This window comes from Pleurodeles waltl, chromosome 6, assembly GCF_031143425.1.
Source record: "Pleurodeles waltl isolate 20211129_DDA chromosome 6, aPleWal1.hap1.20221129, whole genome shotgun sequence".
Classification (NCBI taxonomy): domain Eukaryota; kingdom Metazoa; phylum Chordata; class Amphibia; order Caudata; family Salamandridae; genus Pleurodeles; species Pleurodeles waltl.
This window is the reverse complement of record NC_090445.1, coordinates 639751399-639774518: the sequence shown is the minus strand read 5'-3', so window position 1 is coordinate 639774518 and position 23120 is coordinate 639751399. Positions and strand designations below refer to the sequence as shown.

The 23120-nt window shown below is 42.9% G+C and overlaps 1 protein-coding gene across 1 annotated transcript in view; it reads right to left on the bottom strand.

Annotated features, from left to right (window-relative positions):
- LOC138300087 (large ribosomal subunit protein P2-like) overlaps positions 1–23120 on the bottom strand; it is a 70272-nt gene that overhangs the window by 8790 nt on the left and 38362 nt on the right. Inside the window, exons 2-3 of the mRNA XM_069238975.1 lie at positions 15280–15403; positions 9506–9554 (exon numbers count right to left, since the gene is read on the bottom strand). Of these exons, the coding sequence (XP_069095076.1) occupies positions 9506–9554; positions 15280–15402 (172 nt within the window). The 5' untranslated portion in view covers position 15403. The remainder of the gene's footprint in view (positions 1–9505; positions 9555–15279; positions 15404–23120) is intronic.

The window sequence follows — 23120 nt, the reverse complement described above, 5'->3', positions numbered from 1 at the left end:
GGAACCCTATCCTCGTAGTTTTGGTGTGTTCTGGCCTATCAACCAGCGAAACGTTGGTAAGGTTGTCCTCGACCAAGCTGCGTATCTCCTCAACAAGTCGTAACCAGCCTCTGAGAGGTCAGGAAAGAGATGAAAAAATGTGCTGCTCGGAGTACACTGATTTTGATAAAATCAGACTTTTTATTAACTCTTGCTTTACATAGAGTAGTCACCACTTTGGATAAATACGGTCCCCTGGGAACTCTTCTGTACTCAACAGGACTTTGTGAAAGGGACACTACGATTACAAAGGGCTAGATAGACCCTTTTGCTACTGTCCTCCACAATGTAAGGGAGAAAGTTCTCGGTTTTAATAGAAAGGTTACAGAGCAGCAACCTGACTTTGGCTAATGCAGAAGGATAAACTGTCTGGAAAGAAAAGGAGCAGGCCCCCTACAGACTAAAGCCAGCAAGCTGCCCAGGAATTAAAAGGACGCTGCAGCACAGGTGGCCAGAATCACCCACATGACCGGACTGCATCACCAAAGGTATGTGTTGCAGAGGCTTATTCAAGGACTGCTGCAGTGAGCTTGCTCCTTCCGGACCCAACAGGTGTTATGCAGGAGCTGTTTATCTGACCAAACCAAACCCCAGAGGTTTTTCTTCCTGTCCCTGTTCGACTTTTCATCCTTGGCGTGGTCTCCCTTAACTCTTTGCCTCTGTTTCCCAGGTTGTTGATGTGTGCTGGACTCTAATGTTGCTGTTTTTGTTACTCTGGGCACTTTACCACTGCTAACCAGTGCTAAAGTGCAAGTGCTCCTTTACAAAATGTGTATGTAATTAGTCTATCCATGACTGGCATATTTGATTTACTAGTAAGTCCTTAGTAAAGTGCACTAGAGATGCCCAGGGCCTGTAAATCAAATGCTACTAGTGGGCCACATAAGTAGCTCTGTAATCATGTCTCAGACCTGCCACTGCAGGGTCTGTGTGTGCAGTTTTAAACTGTAAATTCCACTAAAACTTCCCTTTTCTGACATGTAAGGTACCACTAAGGTAGGCCCTAGGTAGCCCCAAGGGCAGGGTGCAGTGTATGGTTAAGGTAGGACATATAGTAATGTGTTTTATATATCCTGATCGTGAAATACTGCTAAATTCGTTTTTCACTGTTGCAAGGCCTGTCCCTCTCATAGGTTAACATGGGGGCTACCTTTAAATCTGATTAAAGTGTAGATTCCCTTTGGGAGCGGATGGACATGTGGAGTTTGGGGTCCCTGAGCTCACAGTTTAAAAATACATCTTTTGGTAAAGTTGATTTTGAGATTGTGTGTTTGAAAATGCCACTTTTAGAAAGTGAGCATTTTCTTGCTTATACCATTTCGGTGACTCTGCCAGTTTGTGGATTCCCTGTCTGGGTCAGTTTGACAGTTGGGCTGGTTGCACCTCACACTAGACAGTGACAGAAAGGGAGCTAGAGGGTAGTCTGCCTTTCCTGATGAGCCATCTGTGCTAGAAGAGAGGGAGGAGTGGTCACTCACACATGAAAGGGCTGTGCTTGCCCTCACACAATGCAATCTCCAACCCCCTGGTGAGTGACTGGGACCTGGCCTGGGCAAGGCAGGATTTCACATTCAAGAGAGACTTTGCTTTGAAGTAGGCCTACTTCAAAGGAGAAACTGGGTATAAGAAGGGCACCCAAAACCACAGTTTAGAGAACACTTCTGGAAACCAAGAGGTACCTCTGCCTGGAGAAGAGCTGAAGAGCTGAGGAAGAATAGCTGCCCTGCCTGTGACTGTGCTTTGTGGAGCTATCCTGCATTTGCTGCTTCTGCCAGAGTAAGAGGGCACAGACTGGGCTTTGTGTACCTTCCATCTTGTGAAGATCTCCAAAGGCTTGACGTAGAGCTTGCCTCCTGTTGTTTGAAGTCTCAGGGACAGCAAAGACTTCTCTCTGCCAGCACTTGGAGTCTCTGGAGAGACTCCTACTCTGCCAAGTGGTATCCATCCAGTTCCTGGGACCCTGAAAGGAGAAGCTGGCAGCCTAAGAGGAAGAAATCCAAGCACAGAACGCTGTGCGGGGAAAAGATCGCCGCAACTCCGATCTACAGCTGAAAAATCGACACGCCGCCAGCTTCGCGGCTGAAATATCGCCGCTCGCCTGCAACGTGACTGAAGAATCTACGCATGGAGCTGGAGAAACGACGAGCAGCATCGCTGACGGAGGCTAGGAGATCGCAACTCACGCTGCGTGGTTTTCGGATCATCGTGCGGCTGGATTTCTGACGCAAGCACCGCTGGGCATGTAAAAACAACGCAATGCCTGCCCGGACCAAAGAGTGCTGACCGGATCGACACATTGCTCTCCTGCGGAGAGAAGAAACAACACGCCTGACCCAACGGAAGGAGAAACAACACAAGATCTCGCTCATGAGTGAAATCGACGCATCACAAGGCTTTTTTGGCGCACACTCGCCCGTGCAGGGTTATTTTTGATGCACCCAAGGTACATTTTCACGCTAACCGTGTTAGTGTGTGTTTAAAACTACATGAAGACTCTTTTTGCTTTTTAATTGATAAACCTGTGGAGTGTCATTTTGTAGTGTTTTCCTTAAGCTACTGTGTGTGTTGGTACAAATACTTTACACCTAGCACTCTGAAGTTAAGCCTACTGCTCGTGCCAAGCTACCAAGGGAGTAAGCAGCGGTTAGCTGAGGGTGATTCTCTTTTTACCCTGACTATAGTGAGGGTCCTTGCCTGGTCAGGGGGTAACCTGACTGCCAACCAAAGACCCAATTTTTAACAGCTAACAGTCCCCATCCCATTTGGCCTTCCCCAGCTTTTACAGCTCAAACGTTACATGGTTTAAAATGGCAGTTGGCCACTGAGCTTAAATCCAGGTTTCAACTGGTGGAACGTGCAAGTCTAGTGGGTACCTTTAGTACTGTGGTTGAACCGGTCAAACTAAAACCTTGCCCTACAGCTACTGTACAGGCCCATTGCATCAGCTAGTGACAAGATAGGATTCTAACTACACCCCAATCCCTCTGTCCATTGATGTGGGCCACAAATCAAGTTATGTGATCTTGTGTCTCCCCTGCTAACATCAATATTTATTGATGAACTAGTTCTAGTTTGGGCATGGTAAGGGAAGCTACAGGTGCGAGTAAATGAATGAGAGGCAGTAGGCTGGGTTTAATGAATGTTAGATCTGGCCTAGACATCACTAATCTCCAAGCAGTCTCTGTCCAGGTGGATTGTTTCATGCATTTTGCTCTGTAACAGGTAGCCAATAAGTCCCCTGATGGCAGACCTAAAGCACATTCTACTAGGGGCAAGGCAGCCACAGCTACATTAATGAGAAACATTCCGTTAGCAGATATTTGCGAAGCTGCTACATGGAGGTCTGTCCACACCTTTACTAAGCACTACTGTCTTGATTCTGATGCTAGGACAGATGCTCAAGTAGGACAGGCTTCTCTTAGAAATCTCTTCGCATGAAAAAATATCACTCTATTGTTCTGTCTACTCCACCGCTGTCAGGGGGATGGGCTTGCTAATCTATTCAGCACTTATGACTATACATGGAAATCCTCTATGATAGAAGGAATAGTTTCGTAGCCTGTAACTCCAGTTCTCTCGTAGGGATATTTCCATGATAGTCATAAGCGACCCTCCCTCCTCCCCAGTGGAATAGACGTAATAATAATGATAATTCACAGAGTTCTTCATCTCGGCTAGTAAAGCCTACAAAAAGAACTGAGGTAACTGCCTCTTGCTAAGCATGATGGAATATGGGAAGACCATCTGCTCTGAAATGCACAGCTTTATTTTGATTCTGTATAATGGCAGCATATGGGCTACACTGCCCTACATTCCTTCAACCTTATATGACATTGCAAAAAGGTTTGTGAAAGATGTTTTCTGCGAAATCTTTAAAATATCCATGCATTTGAAGGTGTATCTACTTTACAGTACCCTTTTTTTCAACCAAGTAGGGTGAAGAATTTTGGCCTTTGTAGCCTCTCCTTTAGGCTGCATATTGACATTCTTAAGTGACTTTGCAGGCCTTCCTGAAGAAAGGCGAACATCAACACATAAGAAGACATTTTCAGAACAGTGCTCCGGGTTCCCCGCAGGTGGGCAGAACTATTCAGCGCTTATGACCATACATGGAAATCCCCTACGAGAGAACTTCATTACCCTCAAAGAGGCCTTCTCTGTCAAAGGCAAATGTTAGCTGACACCCGGTCAGGCCCTTGCTTTGTTCTCTCAGGCAGGCTCCAAGTATAGTACCCCAAGAATTGGTTTAAAGTGACCACAGAAGTAGCTGCAAATTTTATTGACCACACTTTTGGGTGGGCAAACAGTCTATGCACAAGGGGAAAAAGGTTTCACCATCTTCCAGTTAGGTAGAGGGGGGCACTGTAGAGTTGTTTTGAGAAGCATATACAGGAAGTGCTGCAAATGTGGGTAGGGTTACTCCTGGTAGCTTTTTCTCTACTATTTAGGGAGGGGCCAGGAGTCACTCCCCCCACCCACATACATGTAGCACCCCTTCACAACACTGGAAGAAAAGAAGAAGGACTGCACCTGCTGTTTGGCACCTTTGAGGCAAACTGAATAGCTGGGCCTGCTTCCACTTGTACGCAGGACAAAGAAGTGGACTCCAATGGTTTGTTGGATAATCTCCTGTAAAACTACAGGGACACAAGAAGGCTGTGTCAAAGTGTACTCCTCTTACATCCTGAAAAACGTTTTTAGAACTTTTCAGCAATGCTGAAATTGCTGCATTTTCTCCAGGTGGCATAGTGTACATGAGCATTTAATGTTTTAGCTTCAACAGGCATGTTCCATAGGCCTGCTTCCTGTTGTTCAGTTAATTTAGACTAGAGGCGGCCAAGGATTTCATCACACTTATGCTTGCACAAATGTTTCAAGGGTTTATGTGTGCATGATTCTGTGCCCTACCTAATATATCCTTAAGATGGTTCTTCCAGGTTGGAGTTAGATACTAAAGGTTTTTACTGCAGTGAATGGCTGTAGCACAAGGTTAACTGCCTGGGTTGCACCATTTTTGTATGAATCTCCCACATAATAACCTTTAATTATGCAAGACTCCTCTTAAAACGTTTTTGCCATAGTATATTTTCACTGAACTGAGTTAGACTTGAAGCATGTTTTGCATCATTGCCAAGAGAATGGAGTTATTAATATAGACAAGCAGGCGGATCAACGCTTTGCCAATTTTCTGGAAACCTAAGAGGTTTTTGTTAACTCAGTGAACAGTAGATAGCATGAATAACAAAGGTACCATGGTGTAACCTTGCTTTAGTCTTCTGTTAACGGTTAATATTTTGCTTCATTCAACAAGGTTGAAAGGTTGAGAGAAAAAGTGTGTAGAAGAAGACAATCTATCATATGAAGGAGAACTCCTAGGCAATGTGATGTAAACTGCAAATCTGGTGCCTGGTCTATAGGCCTCCCATGAAATCGCCCTGGATTGGATCCATGATGCGATTCAAGAAATACCACCAGCTCAAAGAGGCGAATGGGTCTATGGGAACTGGAATCAGATAGTTTGCCCTTCTTCTAGTGCAGCATGATCAGACTTGCTTTCCAATATTCTGGGAAGGAAATGGTGTCAAAGAGTGTGAAGGCTGCTAAAAAAAACTGACAACCCCACTCCTTAACCACATTACTGTACAGGACGTTAACATCCCATACTCTCATTTAATGGAGGAAATCCCACTGTTGCTGAGACCAGAGGAATTCTCTTTCTTAGCTTTTATTTCGAGCTGCAACAGCTTCCATCTCAGCCAATTTTGTTTTGGCCTAGCAGTGGCATGAAGCATTCCAACTTCACCGTTTTAGAAACAGAAAGCAAACATAGCTTTTAGGCTCCGGCTACTGTCTGTATGATCAGTGCTCATGATCATAGCTTAGCCACAGCCACCCCTCAGCACCAATCACAACACATCCACCCCCTTCCATTGCTACCTTTTCCTAGTGGATCCCTCGTTGGAGAGTGCTACAGGATGGTGGTCTCTGAACAGGGATCCACCCGCTAACTACCAGAGATGGTTTCAAAGGGTGAGAAAGCAGCCATTGCTCCCAGTCATGACTCCAACAGTCTAAACTCTACTGATGTGGGATAGCAGGCTTTACCCCAATCTGCATGGGGTGAGGCAGGCATATCACGACATTGGGCTGCACCCCTCATCCTAGTGCCTAGGCAGAATTTCCCTGGCCCCAGGGGAGGCAGCTTGTCAAGTTTACCTCCAATATCCCTTTTAGGGTGGTGGGGTTTTTAGGTAAACAGTTCAGTAGGCGCCAGGGATAGATTCATTAAGAAAGAAAAGTGATGGGGGTGGCCAGTACTGAAATCTAGCCACACCCCTACCACTAAAACCCCAACAATCTTTGGGACAGATTGGGGAATTAAGTTCCTTTGTTGGAGAAGAGAGACCTAGGTGGCAAATTGGTGGTGGTTGGGAGGATGGGGAAGGTCAGAGAAGGTTGGATTACACACTCAATCTGTCAATACAGATGTGGCATGGAGTCAAGAAACATGTCAGAAGGCGAAATGACTGGGCAGCAATAGAGGTAACGAATAGTCAGGCCTTCCCTACAACCCCTGCAATACCCTCCCCATGGGTGCCCCTTTGGGGGGGGGGGGGGGGGGAGAATAGGGAGCACTTGAGCATATCACACTTCGAAAAGAGGTGGGTCTGCTTCCCATAAAAGACAGATCCACGGTTTCAACCTGTAGCCCTATGTTTCACTAATACTCTTGCCTCAGAACAGACACAAAACGTCATAGTTTGTGCCTGTGCTGCGGACAGCTGTTTCTTCATTTTTACAAATAAGGCACGCAGTTCCAGTCTACGCCGGACACACTAAAAGGTGCATGGCAGAGCTAGCCATCAAAGACTATGTATTGGAGCCCTGAATTTCTTTCTTTTTTTAACATTTATATAACAGTGGGGGGAAGCTGGCCTGCACTGGCATCTGGCCACACCCCCAGCCTTTCTGCCCAGGGGCGTTGAGACCAAATAGTGCCACCACTGTCTAATACACCATGCAAGGAGCCAATGCTAAGACACTTAAAACTATTTATTTTTGTGACACCAAACCCTAGTGTCTAGTGGGCTCCCTGGGGTAAGAAGAATGGAGGTGAACTTTCCAATCTTGACTCTAAAGGGCAGAAAGACCGAGTAGTGCTTATGCTGGAGAGGTGTGACACCCCCCCCCCGTTTCCTTTCACGTGCCGTGGGGTCAGCCAGCATAGAACCTTACTAACCCAGTGCATTTCTGGAACCTAAAGACCCAGGGGAATCCACTGTGGTATAGCTTGTGTGGAACCAAATCCAGTTTTTTTTTTGTTTGTTTGTTTTTTTAACTGGTAATGCCTTGCAAACATCAAAATATGGTGCAAAAAATATTTCCCCCAAATTCTGACACAAATCTAAAGCATTTACAGCCACTGGTACCTTGTGTGGGTACAATTAACGCACATTAAAAGAATGGACCAAAATTATACTCATATAAACTCCACACTGAAAAACATGAGCGGTCAACACAAATAACTGCTTAAATTTATAATTTTGTCTATGTTTCCTGAAATACACAGGTTTCTTGGTTCGCCCCTCGGTTTCACACCTCTTTCCCTCGTCACCTGCTATAAAAGAGAGGGGGGGAGATGGGTATTTCTGGGAGGGAGAAGAGAAGGAAGCCTCAGCTCTTGAAGGGTTAAAAGCTTACGTGTTAAAAGTGTACGGGTAAAATTGTGTTGGGTCCTGGATCTTTATTTTCTTTTAGCAATAAGATTGCACCCTTTATTTTCTTCATAGTGAACCAACTGATTGGACCATTTTTATTTGGCTGTGCATTTCTGGTATTCTGGTACCTTTTGATAGCTTGTTGGTGTAAAAAATACTCAAATTGTGCTATTCCTCTGAAGGAATACTGCCATAGATGCTCATTTGTTAAGCTCAGCTCTGTTTGCCAAAAGAGAGCAGAACATTTGTTGATCATTTGCCACTGCACTTCGCTCGAGACCCACTGACGTTTGTGAAACTTTTTTTGTTTCAATTACTCATATTTTTGTACGTCTCTGTCAAATGTGTGTTTAGGTGTCATTTCTCCCTAGCTGAATTTGTAGCGCCTTTTTTATAATGTTTGACATCATCAAGCCAAGGTTCAGGAACTTTCTGTTTTATTTGCTCAGAGGATCATTTCATGACAGCAATGTCCTGATCTTTTTTCATCTGTTCTTCCTAAGCCTCAATGAAATTACAGGCACTAAATTGGTATTGATCTCAAGAACCACTGGTCCAAGGATAAGTAAAGAGGTTGAAAATCGTCTGTTAAAAAGGTGTCAAGTTCATCTGCTTTATCGGAATGCCAGTGAAGTGTAGTAACAAATGCACACTCCTTCCATGTAGGCAAGAAATTAGTTTGTGCATGTCTTGTGGACCAGCCACTAACTCTGCTACTTTGAGTTCTCCAAGTATATGGCCAGTAATGCGAAGAGCACTTTCGTGTTACTTCAGCACAGAAGAAAATGTGCAGAACTGGATGATTACAAAAAATTGTGAGGGGGACTGTTTCTTTGTCATATTGTGGGGGGATAGCCAGACTATTGTGGATGGAATAAGCAGATTCTGTAAGCCTATAGTGGAAACAAAATGTTTTGAATGACAAAGGGATAACAGAGATAGGGAGAAGAGGTAGTCAGGAAATTGAACTTGGCCTGCAGAGGGTGAGGCCAAACGAAGAGCAGTCTGCTTCATCAGTGGTAAAGAAAACGGTTTGTTAGATGGCAGCCACTAAATGTTGGTGCACTCTTGGATGTTGTAAAGTGTTGTTGGATGATCAGCAGTCATGTACACAATGAATGATGGCACTACAGTGATAATGTGGAATTGTTGTGAAAGTAGTGTTCAACGTGTCTGTTTTATGTGCTTTTATTGTACAATGATATGCTACTTTGTTGAATATTGTGAAAGATTTTGCTGATAAAAATTATTGAGGTTTGTCACAGCTTTTTAAGGAAAGATTTTCTTTTATTCAGACAGGAGGGGTTTAGCATGTATATTAAACAAAGTCACTTCGGTTAAAGATTAGTGGCCTTGGCGAATCTGTATGTGAAATAAATAAATCTTTTCTGAAGAAAGCACATGCCTTAGTATATTGAAGGTGGTTTTGCCTTTGATAACGTTACAAAGCAATCATTCAGTTTTCACTGTCATTTCAAAATGGTTCAAGTATGAATAAGAATTTTCAATTATATATCATTTACTTAGTAAGACGACCATATTTATTTGCATGTACCCTTCAGAACTTGGAAAGAGAATATATGAAGAAACAATGTAAAAAGAAACAAATAAAAAATATGCCGTATTTTCGATGAGACCAACACAAAAGACATAATTTCACACAATAATACTTCAGCTAAAAGCACAATATAAATATGTGAATAGTCTATATATCGGAACATTTCTTTTGTAAAATGTAAATCTTTTACCTGCATTGACAACTTCATCAAGATCTTTACCATTCAGTTCACTGATGACCTAGTAAGTAGAGGAAAAGAAAAACAAATAGATGTTCATTTTTAATATTTTATGTATTATTATTCAATGATTAGCATACAGAGAAGCTGAGTAGGATTTAAGGATATGCATTCAAGAGAGAAGTTGCTCTGGAGGGGCAGAGTAGTCCTATGTACGGAAGAACAATTTGTATGATTGGTCACAGGCCATCAAATTAGTGGTCTGCCTCTCACAAATGGCTGCTGGATTCAGGAGGGGACAGGACCTGCAAATGCTTGGCATATTTTTGATGAATAGGCACAACATAAAGCACAAATGATAATCTATCAGACTTGCCCGCAACATTCGAAAAAAAGCTTGAACCCTGAAGAGGCATTCCTGCCACTTGACAAGTACATAAAAACAAAAATGGAACAGAATTAGCTAGTGCTTTAATGGAGCTCCGTTGTCCCTTCCAGCAACTACATTGTGCGAATCCACGACTAGTCCTGGTGAAAGGGAAATCCTGAAAAATCTTCCAGATATTGCCTACAACCTCGGAAGGATCTTCATAAGGAATAAGTGAAAATGAACATCCATTAGGATTTAAAAAGATTATACAATGTTTCATGTTGCCCACGTCAGCATGTAACTTAGCTTGTGAGTAAATACGATTTGGAAAATTATGTGGTGCGTGCATAATGCTTCTGCTGTACCATCCATTAAGGGTCAAGCCAGGGGCAGATTTGCAAATGTATTATGAACCACGTATAAACAGAATTGTGTACACCCTCTTTATCAATATAAGAGTTGCGTTTACAGAGTAAATGATTTTAATGGTAAGGAAATTAGTTGACATTCTATTGTTCAATGCTTTTGTTCAACTCCGCACCCTATCTGGCACACCTGTCTGACAAGAAAATACCTTTTACTCACCCTAGGCAATCACATGTAAAAGGGAAGACATTAAACTAATTTAATAAATACAGTAATTCTACAGAGGGCTCTGAAATCGACAGTAATGGGACATAGATCAGCCCCAGATTTCAGATCATGTTAGTTCTGCTTGACATAATGCACAGTGTTGGAAGGTACCCGTATCGGACAAAGTTGTCCTAATAGTTTATTTGAAAGTGATCTGTAGCCATGAGGCTCTTACATTAAGCAGATCATGACTAAAACGGATGGTGAAGTCCCAGTGAAGTTAATTTCATTGCTACTGAGGTTCTGGAGAAACCTTCCAATGATTTTCTGTCAGGGAAGAAACTTTTTTCTACTCTTCACTGAAATGGTTCCTAATTCTAATCCTCAGAGATATCAGGATCCCATTAAGGGCAAACTTCAGGCTACTAGTCAATGCAGATTAACTGCATGACTTAATAGAAAGCAGTGAGGTGCAAAAATATCTTGCTATAAACTCTCATTGTCTCTAGTTCCTGAATCCTTACTGAGGGAAACAAGAGATTAACGGACTTAAGTGAGCCATTAAGAGGCAAACAAACCTACAGTCTGGGAAGCAAACTAGTAGCAATTTTTGCAATACTTGAGAATCTATCTTTGTGTCTGATTACACAAGTCAGTCAGTCATACTCGTACCGAAGTGACAGATTTTAATGTGAGCGAAGAGACTAAATAGAAAAATATTTCACATTTTAGGGATCTCAGGCCATACATTACACTTGATCAAAGCTCAAAAAGAGTCTGAGCCCCAACATTTGCTGTTGCATTAAAGGAATTAATATAAAAACCTTACAAATTCACCCCCATCATGCTGTTGGAGCTTAATATTACTTATGTATACAAAGGGGGCAAGAAACAAGGAAGTGAATGATTGCCCTATTGTTGTTTTAAGGATACACTGTTGGCAAAATGAACTCAATCAGCTACAAGACTCAGTTAAGAACATAGATTTTGGAACTCAGGAGTAGAATGGATTTACCGATAGCTGCTCAACTTCTGACATCACTGCAGCCCTAGTAGTTACTACAGATAAATGTGTCTTAAGAAAGAAGCGTAAGGGCTATTGTTGCTGGGAAGTGCACTATCTGTGGTAAAACCCATGGCCTGGAAAATTCTATTGGCCCCTTTAAGCAGTTTTATGTATTTAAATACAGATAATTGGGTTTTGATACTCAAAGGGCTTAAGACATTTTTTTTAGTAAAAAACACAAGTCCATTACAGCCTAAAAGAGAGTGCATATTATGACCACTGTTTTTACTTTACCTGGCTAACATGCCGGACCACCTAAAGAATGTTTGCTTCTTCATACCCACATTGGGTGACACTGCTATCTCAAAAAATCATCTTGGATGACATTGTATTGCTCACCTAATGCTTAATGGTTGGCAAAGACAGCAGTTTACTGTAGGGAGTCGCCCTTTCTGCAGGGTCACCCCAGATTTTACCCCCTTTACTGCAGCTTACATTTTTGCTGACTGTCAAACTATGTGCACTGTACCCCTGCTAACTGGTGATAAATTGCCTCTGGACAAAAGCATCATCATGCTTTAATTGATAAAAAATTTGCAGCAGTAGGCCACTTTGTAATAGCCCATCACAAACCTCTTTTGTCATGTACATCCTGAATAAGAGTATGTGTAAACGGGGTAACAGAATTTAACTGCAATGTTTAAAGTTTAAGACGTATTTAAACATTGACAATTTAACAGAATAATTGTGAAAAATTGAAGGTGGGCAACTTTTTTTTTTTTTTTTTTACCCTGGGGTGCGGCATTAAGATGTTTAAAGACCACTGCACCACAGTGAAAACAAGACTGCAACACAACAATTTGATGCTTGGCCGCTGCAATTTTAAACTGCAAATTCGACCGGTCAAAATAATCACCTCTGACAGATCAAAAACGTTCTTTTAAATATTTATTAGCCACCACAATGTAAGCCTTATAGCTCATACGACGGGATGCATGGCATTTAAAAGTAGAACATGCAAGAATTCAATGTTAAACATTACCTTACAGTGAAAAGGCCCCAAAAGCTGAATTTCACTGTAGCAAGGCTGGAAGTTCCAAAGGAAAATACTGGGATAATATGATTACAATTTATAATGCACATTTTCATAAAGAAACAGTTAGAAAAATAATTAAACAACTGTTTTTAATAGTTAGTAAATACCGAATTAAATGGTAAATTCGAAATGTTGATAGGTATTGAGGAAAATGACTTTTTAGGTAGTTACCCTTGCCCTCTGGAATCCCATTTGCTCCCCAACTTCTGCCAGCCAGTAATTAGCATTTGAATAGGTGTGAAGTACCTCCCAAGGGCAATAGTCTGACCTGCATGGGCAAAAATGACCCCTATGAACTTTGCAGTGTTAGGCTGTGAGAATCTTTTTGACAACTTGAGTTAAATCCTGTTTGACGTCTTCAAGGTTTTTACATATGAAACTTCAAAGAGGCCTCCCATGTCACAGGTAAATGTTAGCTGACACCTGAGCAGGGCTCTTTCTTTGTCCCTCAGCTTGGCAGGCTGCAATCACAGTAGGTCTCTTTTTAACAGAAGGCGCAATCCTGCTTGCCTTATAGGGTTTTTACATATAACACCTGGGGTGCACTTCAATGGGTGAGACAGGATGCCAAAACAATCCTTAGGAATCCACACTCTGGTTGCTGCCAACCCCTACTTTGTTCTACCAGACGTTTGTCTCTGTGTTTATTGGGCGCACAGTGACTGCCCCAAAATGGATTTTAGTGTTTGATGTGGGAGGACACAAGGATTACCAGAGTAAGCCCCCCCACACATGCATACCCAGTGCTCAGAGCCCAAGTCTAGTCTGGCTGAATATTTCTGCCATCTTGAAAATGCCAAAAGAGAGTATGACTGGCCCCGGGAATGATTACTTCACTGGTTACGGCATGCCCGGGTGTCATTCCCACCCAATAGCTTGTGCAATGTATAAAGGTGCTGCGTCCAGGCACTCACTTCAGAAAGCTCCAGAATCTGAGGAGGCTTAGATGAGAACTTAACATGCCACCTGCAATCTGAGAAGTTCCCTGAAAGGACTAGACCTGCTCTATAATCCAGGACAAAGTTGTCTCCAAGGGTCATAAGGCTAACCTTCTGTTAAAGCAACAGGGACACAACCTCAAGTGGCCTTTTCCTATACTTGCCAAGCTGGCCAGTGGAAAATGGATAAAGACTGGATCATACTGTTTGGCCTCTGTACATCACCCTGTGGAACTCTAAATGCCTCCTCTGAGGTCCTAAGGGTAGACTCGGTGGCTAGAACATTAGGTAAAATCTTTGACTAGGACCAACCTGGTTGGTGTATCCGACCCATGCTCCTTTGAGGTCAACGGCAAACGCTCATCAGTCCAGACTACAACGACCACTGACTATTGTTAGAACTTTATGTTTCATGTCTGTATCCTTACTTAAATCTTTTTTTTAAATCATCTGTCTTGTTTCCCTTTCTGAATTTTTATCATTTTCTTTACAAAAGTTTGCTATATGTTCCCAATTTGGTTTGGTATTTTTATTATGTTGCATTTAGACTTTAGTACTGTTTCGGTACTGTGTAAGTACTTGACACATTACCTTAAGTTAAACCAGTTTCCTCTGTGCCATATCTACCAGGTGGTTGAGCTCTGGTTAATTTAGTGACCTTAAAGAGTTCACCTGGACAAAGGTTGTGATTATTCCTTGATGTGGCAAGTCACCTACCCCAAATAATAATCCCATTTCTTACATTCACCCTATATGCTAAGTATAATAATATATTGCGTTTCAATTTTAAACAAACAAAAATAATGACTTTTGGAAATAGATCAACATTGAATGCCAGGAGGGAAATGTTGAATACCACTAAAACAGAAACCATGGCGGACTATTCATACACAGAGATGCTGCTTTTAGGCAACATGGCCTGGCATCCTCATTTCCCTTCACAAGCAGCCAAAGCCCCATCTGTAAGTTTAGGTTGAATCTTTTTTATGACTTCATTTGGGAGATAAATCAAAGCTCTTCTGAAAGTCAACAGGGGGACAATTCAAGGAGTTTTCCCACACGGACTGAAGTGCCAGAATATCCAGACTTTGTAAACCTTGGGGAAGGAGGATGCCAACTAGGAAGAGCCTAATTTGCCATTAAACCTAGCATCTCAATAGATGGAATTTGTGTGGAAACACGTATGTGCAAACGCACCCCTTGTGCAACATCAGCATGATCTAGGAGACACTTTTAGGAGGAAAAAAACATTTAGATGCAAAACTGCCAGTACAAAGACAAAATGCAGTAGTAAGATGGTGCGTTTCTTGTAAAAGGTGTGCATTAATTTGGCACCACATCTGGGTGACAGCAAAATGAAATGCAAAATCACCCCTCATGCAACACCAGCATAAGTAGGAAAAACGCTAAAGCACAAATCACATTTAGGTGTTACATTTCATCGTTTTTATTTCACCTCATTACCTAATGAAACTTGTAACTATTAATAACATGACCAATGAAAATATCTCAACAATTCAAACTCCAAAGCAAACGCATTTTTTTTATTCTATTGTACAGATTGCTACTATCTACTCAAAGGTCGCATGTAAAGGCCTCTGACAGAAGGGCTTGGTCAGCCAGCCAATCCGGGGATTCAAATATAGATCTAGATTTACCGACCTTGCACACAAAACATTCACAGCCTCACCAACCACCCCATGCTATGCCAACAGTGTGTGTTTCAATGATACACTTTCTACAATTCTGCAGCTGATAAAGTTACTTTTTGTGTGCAAATGACTACAGAGAAGATATGCAAACCTTACTGAGACGTTCAGAATCAGCTTCAATTCCTACGCTGTCAAGAATCTTCTTTATGTCCTGGGCTGAGGGGTTGCAGTTGCCACCAAGGGCAGCAAGTAGGTAAGCGGCCACGTAACGCATTCTTGAGAAAACAAAAACAAAGTTAATTCTTTGCTAATTACAATTCCTTTACATTTTCACTAATCCTACAGTTATATCTTGCTAAAGAGACTGAAGAAGGACTAAGAATAGAGATGTTTCTATAGTAGCATGTTCTTATTGCTGCCCTCCCAAGCATAAATGTTTTTCACAAAGACTTAGGACACAGTATTCAAAGAATAATGCCTCAAAAACATGCAGGACAGCCCATTCCTTAAGTTTCACCAATGGCCTTTAAAAGAACATGCACTCAACAGGCTGCAGTTTGTTCGGCGGCAAGGGCTTGCATTCCTACCAGAATGAGAAACCCCTGAATTTAGCAACTTTCAGTGATAGCCAAATCTATCCATCTTACTATTGGTCCTTTTTACAGCTTTGTTTCTCCGGTACAGATACACCAAAAGTAACATAGAGCCCAAACTTGTTGTATAAAAGTCGCATCCTGTCAAGTTAACAACTAAATGTGAAGTCCCTGAAGCATCTAAAGTAAAATTAGGAATTGAGAAAAGGCGAAAAGATCACCTGAGGCAAATGATACCCAGTGACGACTAAGGAGGAGTCTGTACTACTTCCTTAACAAACAATTACCGGTTGTCCGCTGATAAAACTTGTAATTCATTTACTGTCCATATTTAAATAGCAGTAGCCAGGAAATACACCTATAAAGTTATAAATACTGGGCATGGTTCAAAGAGCTTAAGTTAGATCCTTGAGAATTATATCAAGGCCCTAAGAGGAATGTGGTTTTATGGTGGGAAGACACAATTATATAAAACCATCACAGTGTCTCTAATCACTATTTTGGTTTACTTTTAAGCTAAGGCTTGTGTGGAATATTGTCCATAAGGCAATATGGTTTAGCCATAATTTGAAGCTCTATACACTGAGCCAAACATACAAAACAGAAAGCACACTAGTCCACCAGGGAAAATATGGTTCCAAAATAAGGAGGAGAGAGGGAGCTGCCCACCCAGGCATCACCCTATGACCCCAACCTAGGGGTGGGGAATTTGTATCACCCAACACCCTCGACATGAGGATTCTTGTTGCAGATAAGAAGCTTCATGGTCTACTTTTGCACCTTTTTATGCATTATTTCAGAAACCAAGCTTGTGGGCGGAGTTGCAGGAATGGCTTTCTCAAGCGGGGTCAAGGAAGGTACACGTGATGGGCAACAAGTCTTTAGAAGTGGACAGGAACGCAGTGAATGCAGATTCACGAAAAGGGAGAGAGGGAGAGAAGCCTTGCGAGCTAAAGTCGAAAGGAAGATAAACAAGGAGGATGTGGTGACCCTGGACTCCCCAAATTACATATATGTCAGATACAAATAGTGCTGTTTGCTAAAACATACACAGATGCCTCACAGCTCGACTCACTACCTGACAACGCCTGAACTCAGCTCCGCGTGGAGTAACACCAGAGAGCCTAGAAACTAGTATTTGCAGGAAATATCTGATGCACTTGTACAGCATTGCAAAGCCCCTGATTCAGGGAACCCCTGGGACAGTCCTCTATTTACTTTGCAGAAAGGGGACATGCTGACACCTTCATACCTGGTTTTAGCTCACATAACTTCACTCACGAGATATTGTCCAAATGAACAGATGTGTTCATTTGTGTAGTAGGCTTTGAAGACCTAAAATAATGGTCTTGTTGTAAATATATGTTGAAGCTGGGACACCGTTCAGGTCACAGCCCTTCAGGTGAGACTGACTCTTCTTTGTGTTGAATAGTTGGAGAAATCTAGGTCAGGGATGTGGAATTGCTATAGCCCAACACCCAGGACATATTGTTTGGGGTCAATGACAGGTTTTTATGTTTATTAAGTAGGCCAAACCCCATGCAGCACAAAACCTTTGGATGCTCGTTTACAGAGAAGAGAACTGTCTGCAGTTGAGTTAATATTTGTGTCCATATGTTAACCGGTTCTGTGCCTTGGACGAGATGATCTCGTCCAAGGCTACAGTTCCCCTGTGCCTTGGACGAGATCATCTCGTCCTAGGCACAGGGGAACTTGGGGGAGCGCTAGCGCGCCCCCCCCGTGGACCCCCCACCCCCCCCAAGGCGGGGATGGAAGGGGAACACCTTCCCCTTCCACCCCCAACACCCTCCTCCCCCCCCCGTGACGTCAGCGCTCGCTGATTTGTCACAGGGGCCTCCCCGATTGAAAGAGAAATGCAAAAGCATTTCTCTTTCAATCACTGGGGGAAGCCCAGAGGGGCTTCAAAGGGAAGGAAAAGTATTTCCTTCCCTTTGAAGTCTCTCCGAGGGTTTCAAAAGCCGGATTGCTTGCAATCCGGCTTTTGAAACCCCACTAGACACCAGGGATTTTTTTTTTTTTAATTGAAATTTACATAAGGGAGCGACCCCTTGGGCAAGGGTCGCTCCCAGGGGGGGCATTTTTTCGGGAAGGCCTTTCTGCCCCCCTGGGGGCAGAAACCTCTGGCACCAGGGACCATTTTTTTTCTAAAATGTTTCATTTTATTTTTTTAGGTGGGGAGCGACCCCTTAGGCAAGGGTCGCTCCCCTTGGGGGAAAATTATATTTAAGCCATTTCTGCCCCCCTTGGGGGCAGATTGGCCTATTTTGATGAGGCCAATCTGCCCCCAAGGGGGGCAGAAACCACTAGACACCAGGGAGTTTTTTAAGGGGAGCGACCCCTTAGGCAAGGGTCGCTCCCTGGGGGGGGCAGAAACCTCTAGGCGCCAGGGCAAATTTTTTTTTTGTGTTTTATTTTTTTTGTTTGTTTGTTTTTTTAGAGATGGGGAGCGACCCATCAGGCAAGGGTCGCTCCCCAGGGGGGGAAATTGTATTTAGGCCATTTCTGCCCCCAGGGGGGGGGCAGAATCCTCTAGGCGCCAGGGCAAAAAAAAAAATTGAGTTTTTTTTTTTTGTTTGTTTGTTTTTTTAGAGATGGGTAGCGACCCATCAGGCAAGGGTCGCTCCCCTGGGGGGCAAATTGTATTTAGGCCATTTCTACCCCCCTTGGGGGCAGATTGGCCGATTTTAGGTCAATCTGCCCCCAAGGGGGCAGAAACCACTAGGCACCTGGGATTTGTTTTTGGGCGCCAATGTCACGCAGGGGGAGCGACCCCGTAGGCAAGGGTCGCTCCGGGGGGGGATGAGGGGGGGACAAATTTATTTTAGGCCATTTCTGCCCCCCCCCGGGGGTAGATCGGCCTATTATTAGGCTAATCTGCCCCCAGGGGGGGCAGAAACCTCTAGGCGCCAAGGCAACAAAAAAAAATTGTGTTTTTTTTTTGTTTGTTTGTTTTTTTAGAGATGGGTAGCGACCCATCAGGCAAGGGTCGCTGCCCTGGGGCGAAAATTGTATTTAGGCCAAGGGGGCAGAAACCACTAGGCACCGGGGATTTGTTTTTTGGCGTCAATGTCACGCAGGGGGAGCGACCCCGTAGGCAAGGGTCGTTCCCGGGCAGGGGGGGTTTGGGAGGGGTGTCAAATTTATTTTAGGGCATTTCTGCCCCCCCCCTCCCGGGGCCAGCTGAGCTAGAGGCCAAACTCCACAGGTAGGCACTTTGCAAAAAACCACCTCTGTTTTCTGTGAAAAAATATGTTGTGTCCACGTTGTGTTTTGGGCCATTTCCTTTCGTGGGCGCTAGGCCTACCCACACAAGTGAGGTACCATTTTTATGGAGAGACTTAGGGGAACGCTGGGTGGAAGGACATTTGTGGCTCCTCTCAGATTCCAGATCTTTCTGCCACAGAAATGTGAGGAACATGTGTTTTTTTAGCCAAATTTTGAGGTTTGCAAAGGATTCTGGGTAACAGAACCTGGTCCGAGCATCGCAAGTCACCCCTCCTTGGATTCCCCTAGGTCTCTAGTTTTCAGAAATGCACAGGTTTGGTAGGTTTCCCTAGGTGCCGGCTGAGCTAGAGGCCAAAATCTACAGGTAGGCACTTCGCAAAAAACACCTCTGTTTTCTCCCAAAAATTTGGATGTGTCCACGTTGCGCTTTGGGGCGTTTCCTGTCGCGGGCGCTAGGCCTACCCACACAAGTGAGGTATCATTTTTATCGGGAGACTTGGGGGAACGCTGGGTGGAAGGAAATTTGTGGCTCCTCTCAGATTACAGAACTTTCTGCCACAGAAATGTGAGGAACATGTGTTTTTTTTGCCAAATTTTGAGGTTTGCAAAGGATTCTGGGTAACAGAACCTGGTCCGAGCATCGCAAGTCACCCCTCCTTGGATTCCCCTAGGTCTCTAGTTTTCAGAAAGGCACAGGTTTGGTAGGTTTCCCTAGGTGCCGGCTGAGCTAGAGGCCAAAATCTGCAGGTAGGCACTTCGCAAAAAACACCTCTGTTTTCTTTCAAAAAAATGGGATGTGTCCACGTTGCGCTTTGGGGCGTTTCCTGTCGTGGGCGCTAGGCCTACCCACACAAGTGAGGTATCATTTTTATCGGGAGACTTGGGGAAACATAGATTAGCAAAACAAGTGCTATTGCCCCTTGTCTTTCTCTACATTTTTTCCTTCCAAATATAGGAGAGTGTGTAAAAAAGACATCTATTTGAGAAATTCCCTGTAATTCACATGCTAGTATGGTCACCCCGGAATTCAGAGATGTGCAAATAACCACTGCTCCTCAACACCTTATCTTGTGCCCTTTTTGGAAATGCAAAGGTTTTCGTGATAGCAATTTTTTACTCTTTATATTTCAGCAAATGAATTGCTGTATACCCGGTATAGAATGAAAACGCACTGCAGGGTGCAGCTCATTTATTGGCTCTGGGTTCCTCGGGTTCTTGATGAACCTACAAGCCCTATATATCCCCGCAACCAGAGGAGTCCAGCAGATGTAACGGTATATTGCTTTTGATAAATCTGACATTGCAGGGAAAAGTTACAGAGTAAAACGTAGAGAAAAATTGTTGGTTTTTTCACCTCAATTTCAATATTGTTCTTTTTCAGCTGTTATTTTCTGTAGGAAACCCTTGTAGGATCTACACAAATGACCCCTTGCTGAATCCAGAATTTTGTCTACTTTTCAGAAATGTTTAGGTTTCTGGGATCCAGCATTGGTTTCATGCCCATTCCTGTCACTGACTGGAAGGAGGCTGAAAGCACAAAAAATTGCAAAAATGGGGTATGCCCCAGTAAAATGCCAAAATTGTGTTGAACAATTGGGTTTTCTGATTCAAGTCTGCCTGCTCCTGAAAGCTGGGAAGCTGCTGAGTTTAGCACTGCAAACCCTTTGTTGATGCCATTTTCAGGGGGAAATCCACAAGCCTTCTTCTGCAGCCACTTTTTCCAATCTTTTTGAAAAAAACGAAATGTTCACTGTATTTTGGCCAATTCCTTGGCCTCCTTCAGGGGAACCCACAAAGTCTGGGTACCTCTAGAATCCCTATGATTGGCTTGGTTAGCTTATGTGGACAAAAAGTTATGAGGGCCTAAGCGCGAACTGCCCCAAATAGGCAAAAAAAGGCCTGGCACAGGAGGGGGAAAAGGCCTGGCAGCGAAGGGGTTAATGCTGTTCGAACCTTTATTTATGGTTCATTAATGCAAATGTTTATTATTAGGGTGAGCTCTCTGAATAAACATTATGCGGTCACACTGCACTACTGACAGTGGTTCCAGTAAAAAATAGGTGTGCACACATTTGAAAAATTAAACAATATGGGACTACGTATAATTCTCCCAGAATGCTCTCCGAGTAGATGCAGATGTTGGCAGAAGCTTGTAATCAAGATTTATGATTCTTTGCTTTCAAAATAAAAGGTTCAGAAAAAAATGCAAGTAGAAAAAAATATTTTGCTAAATTACTGTGACATTTTAGGCACTATTTATTTGAAGCATCATTTAGCAAAATGTGTTCAATCATGCTAGTATTTAAAATAAAATGCTCATAATGGAAAATCAGTGTAACTAATTTCAAAAAGATTATGGGAAACATGAAAATAAACCAGCACTGGCAGACACTTGCTGCCAGTCTTTTGGTTTTTTTCAACGCTTTATAGATGTGGGAGCTGCCAGGCCCTTTTAACAAACATTGACAAAAAAAAATTGTTTTTGGTCTAAAAACAAATCACACATTGCCAGAGGAGTTCCTGGCACTGAACAAAACTACTCTGCATGCCAATATGCTCCTTGTGGAAGAGCAGAATGCTATCACTCACAGTAAAGCTAGCCAATAGATAAAACAAGAAATAGAGTTTTCATAAAAACAAAATGTCTGGGTTAATGCCAGACCTACTCAGGGGCCCGATTCTTAAAGAAAGTCACATAAATGCACACATGATATATGTCTTTGCATGAGTGCCTTTCATGAATTCACAAGAATGTACAGGCATGGGGACAAGTATTACAGGATGGAGTATTGAAACCCTGGGGAACCTTTACTTCTGAGATGCAGTGCTCATTGTCTAGATTCAAATTTTATCAACTACAAGCATGGGCAAGATCTTTACGAATAACGGACAAAGAGACTAATGAGTTAGAGGAGCTATTAAATAAGAACCAGCCATGTAAGAAGAAAGTCGATGCCTTTTCTAGAATTTTTGTGGATAGTTTAGATGACGAACTGAACTTCCCTGGTCCTCTATCGAATTACGTGGTGAGCAGGGAGGAGATTGATATACTATGGACACAATCTTGGCAGCGTCTTTACAAGGTGGTCAAGCCAGCTTCTCTTAGGAAGAAACACTTGTTTGTTCTACATAGGGCATATTATACTCCCAAAAAAAATTAAATAAATTCAATAAAAACATTCCGGTAGCTTGTAAAAAGTGTGGGTTAGAGGGGGCGGATGATATTCATATGTTGATGCTGTGCCCTCGGATTTCGAATTTTTGGAAGGAGATTTTTGAGGTCCTATCTAGTGTGTTACAGGTACTGTTGGCAGCCTCCCCGGTGTCAGTTTTATTTGGTGGTACTTTAGAGTAGCAAAACCTCCCGGGCGCTCATAGGAATTTGCTATTTAATTTAATACTTTTAGTCAGGCGGGAGATTTGCAGATATTGGATCTCTCCTACTCCACCAACTCGATGGGAATGGGTGAATGCCACAATAAAAATATGTAAGTTAGACCTCTGTAGAACTGGCACTAAAAATGTTAAAGAGCTTTGGCAACCTTAGGTGAATTAACTTTCTCTGAGCATCAGCTCTCCAGTTTGTTGTCCAATGATTATTTCAAACGAGGGGCGGCACGCAGAAATCCCACCCCCATGATGCTGGTGTTCTGGATGCTGACTGCCTCGGACCTATCCAGTAGAGTCTGGAATACAGACTGGGTCAGATCATAATGGAGGTACTCTAAGAAATATGAGGACAAAAAAAAAAAAAAAAAAATTTACAGGCATAGACCAGGAAATCCTACTCTAAGGAAATATTTGGAAACTGTATTTTAGCACAAGCATGTGTAAATTTGTTCAGGTAAAAATCTATTGAGCATTTACAAGCTATTTTTAAATGCTATCACTTTTTTCCCCCCAACACTGGAAGAACTTCTACTTCTACCCTTGTCAGGAGTACATTTCCAGTCTTTTTCAGTATGGGAAAGGATTAGAGAAAAAGGGGCGGAAATCATTAAAACATGAAAGCTAGTAGGTTTGCACAGACTCAAAGGCATTCCAGCCCTGGAACTATTACTTACTGCTTCCTCCAGCCCCAGTATGTAGATGTGCGGAAAGTTGGCAAAATAAGGAAATTGCTATAGTAGGGCTTGAGATTGCTAGTATTCGA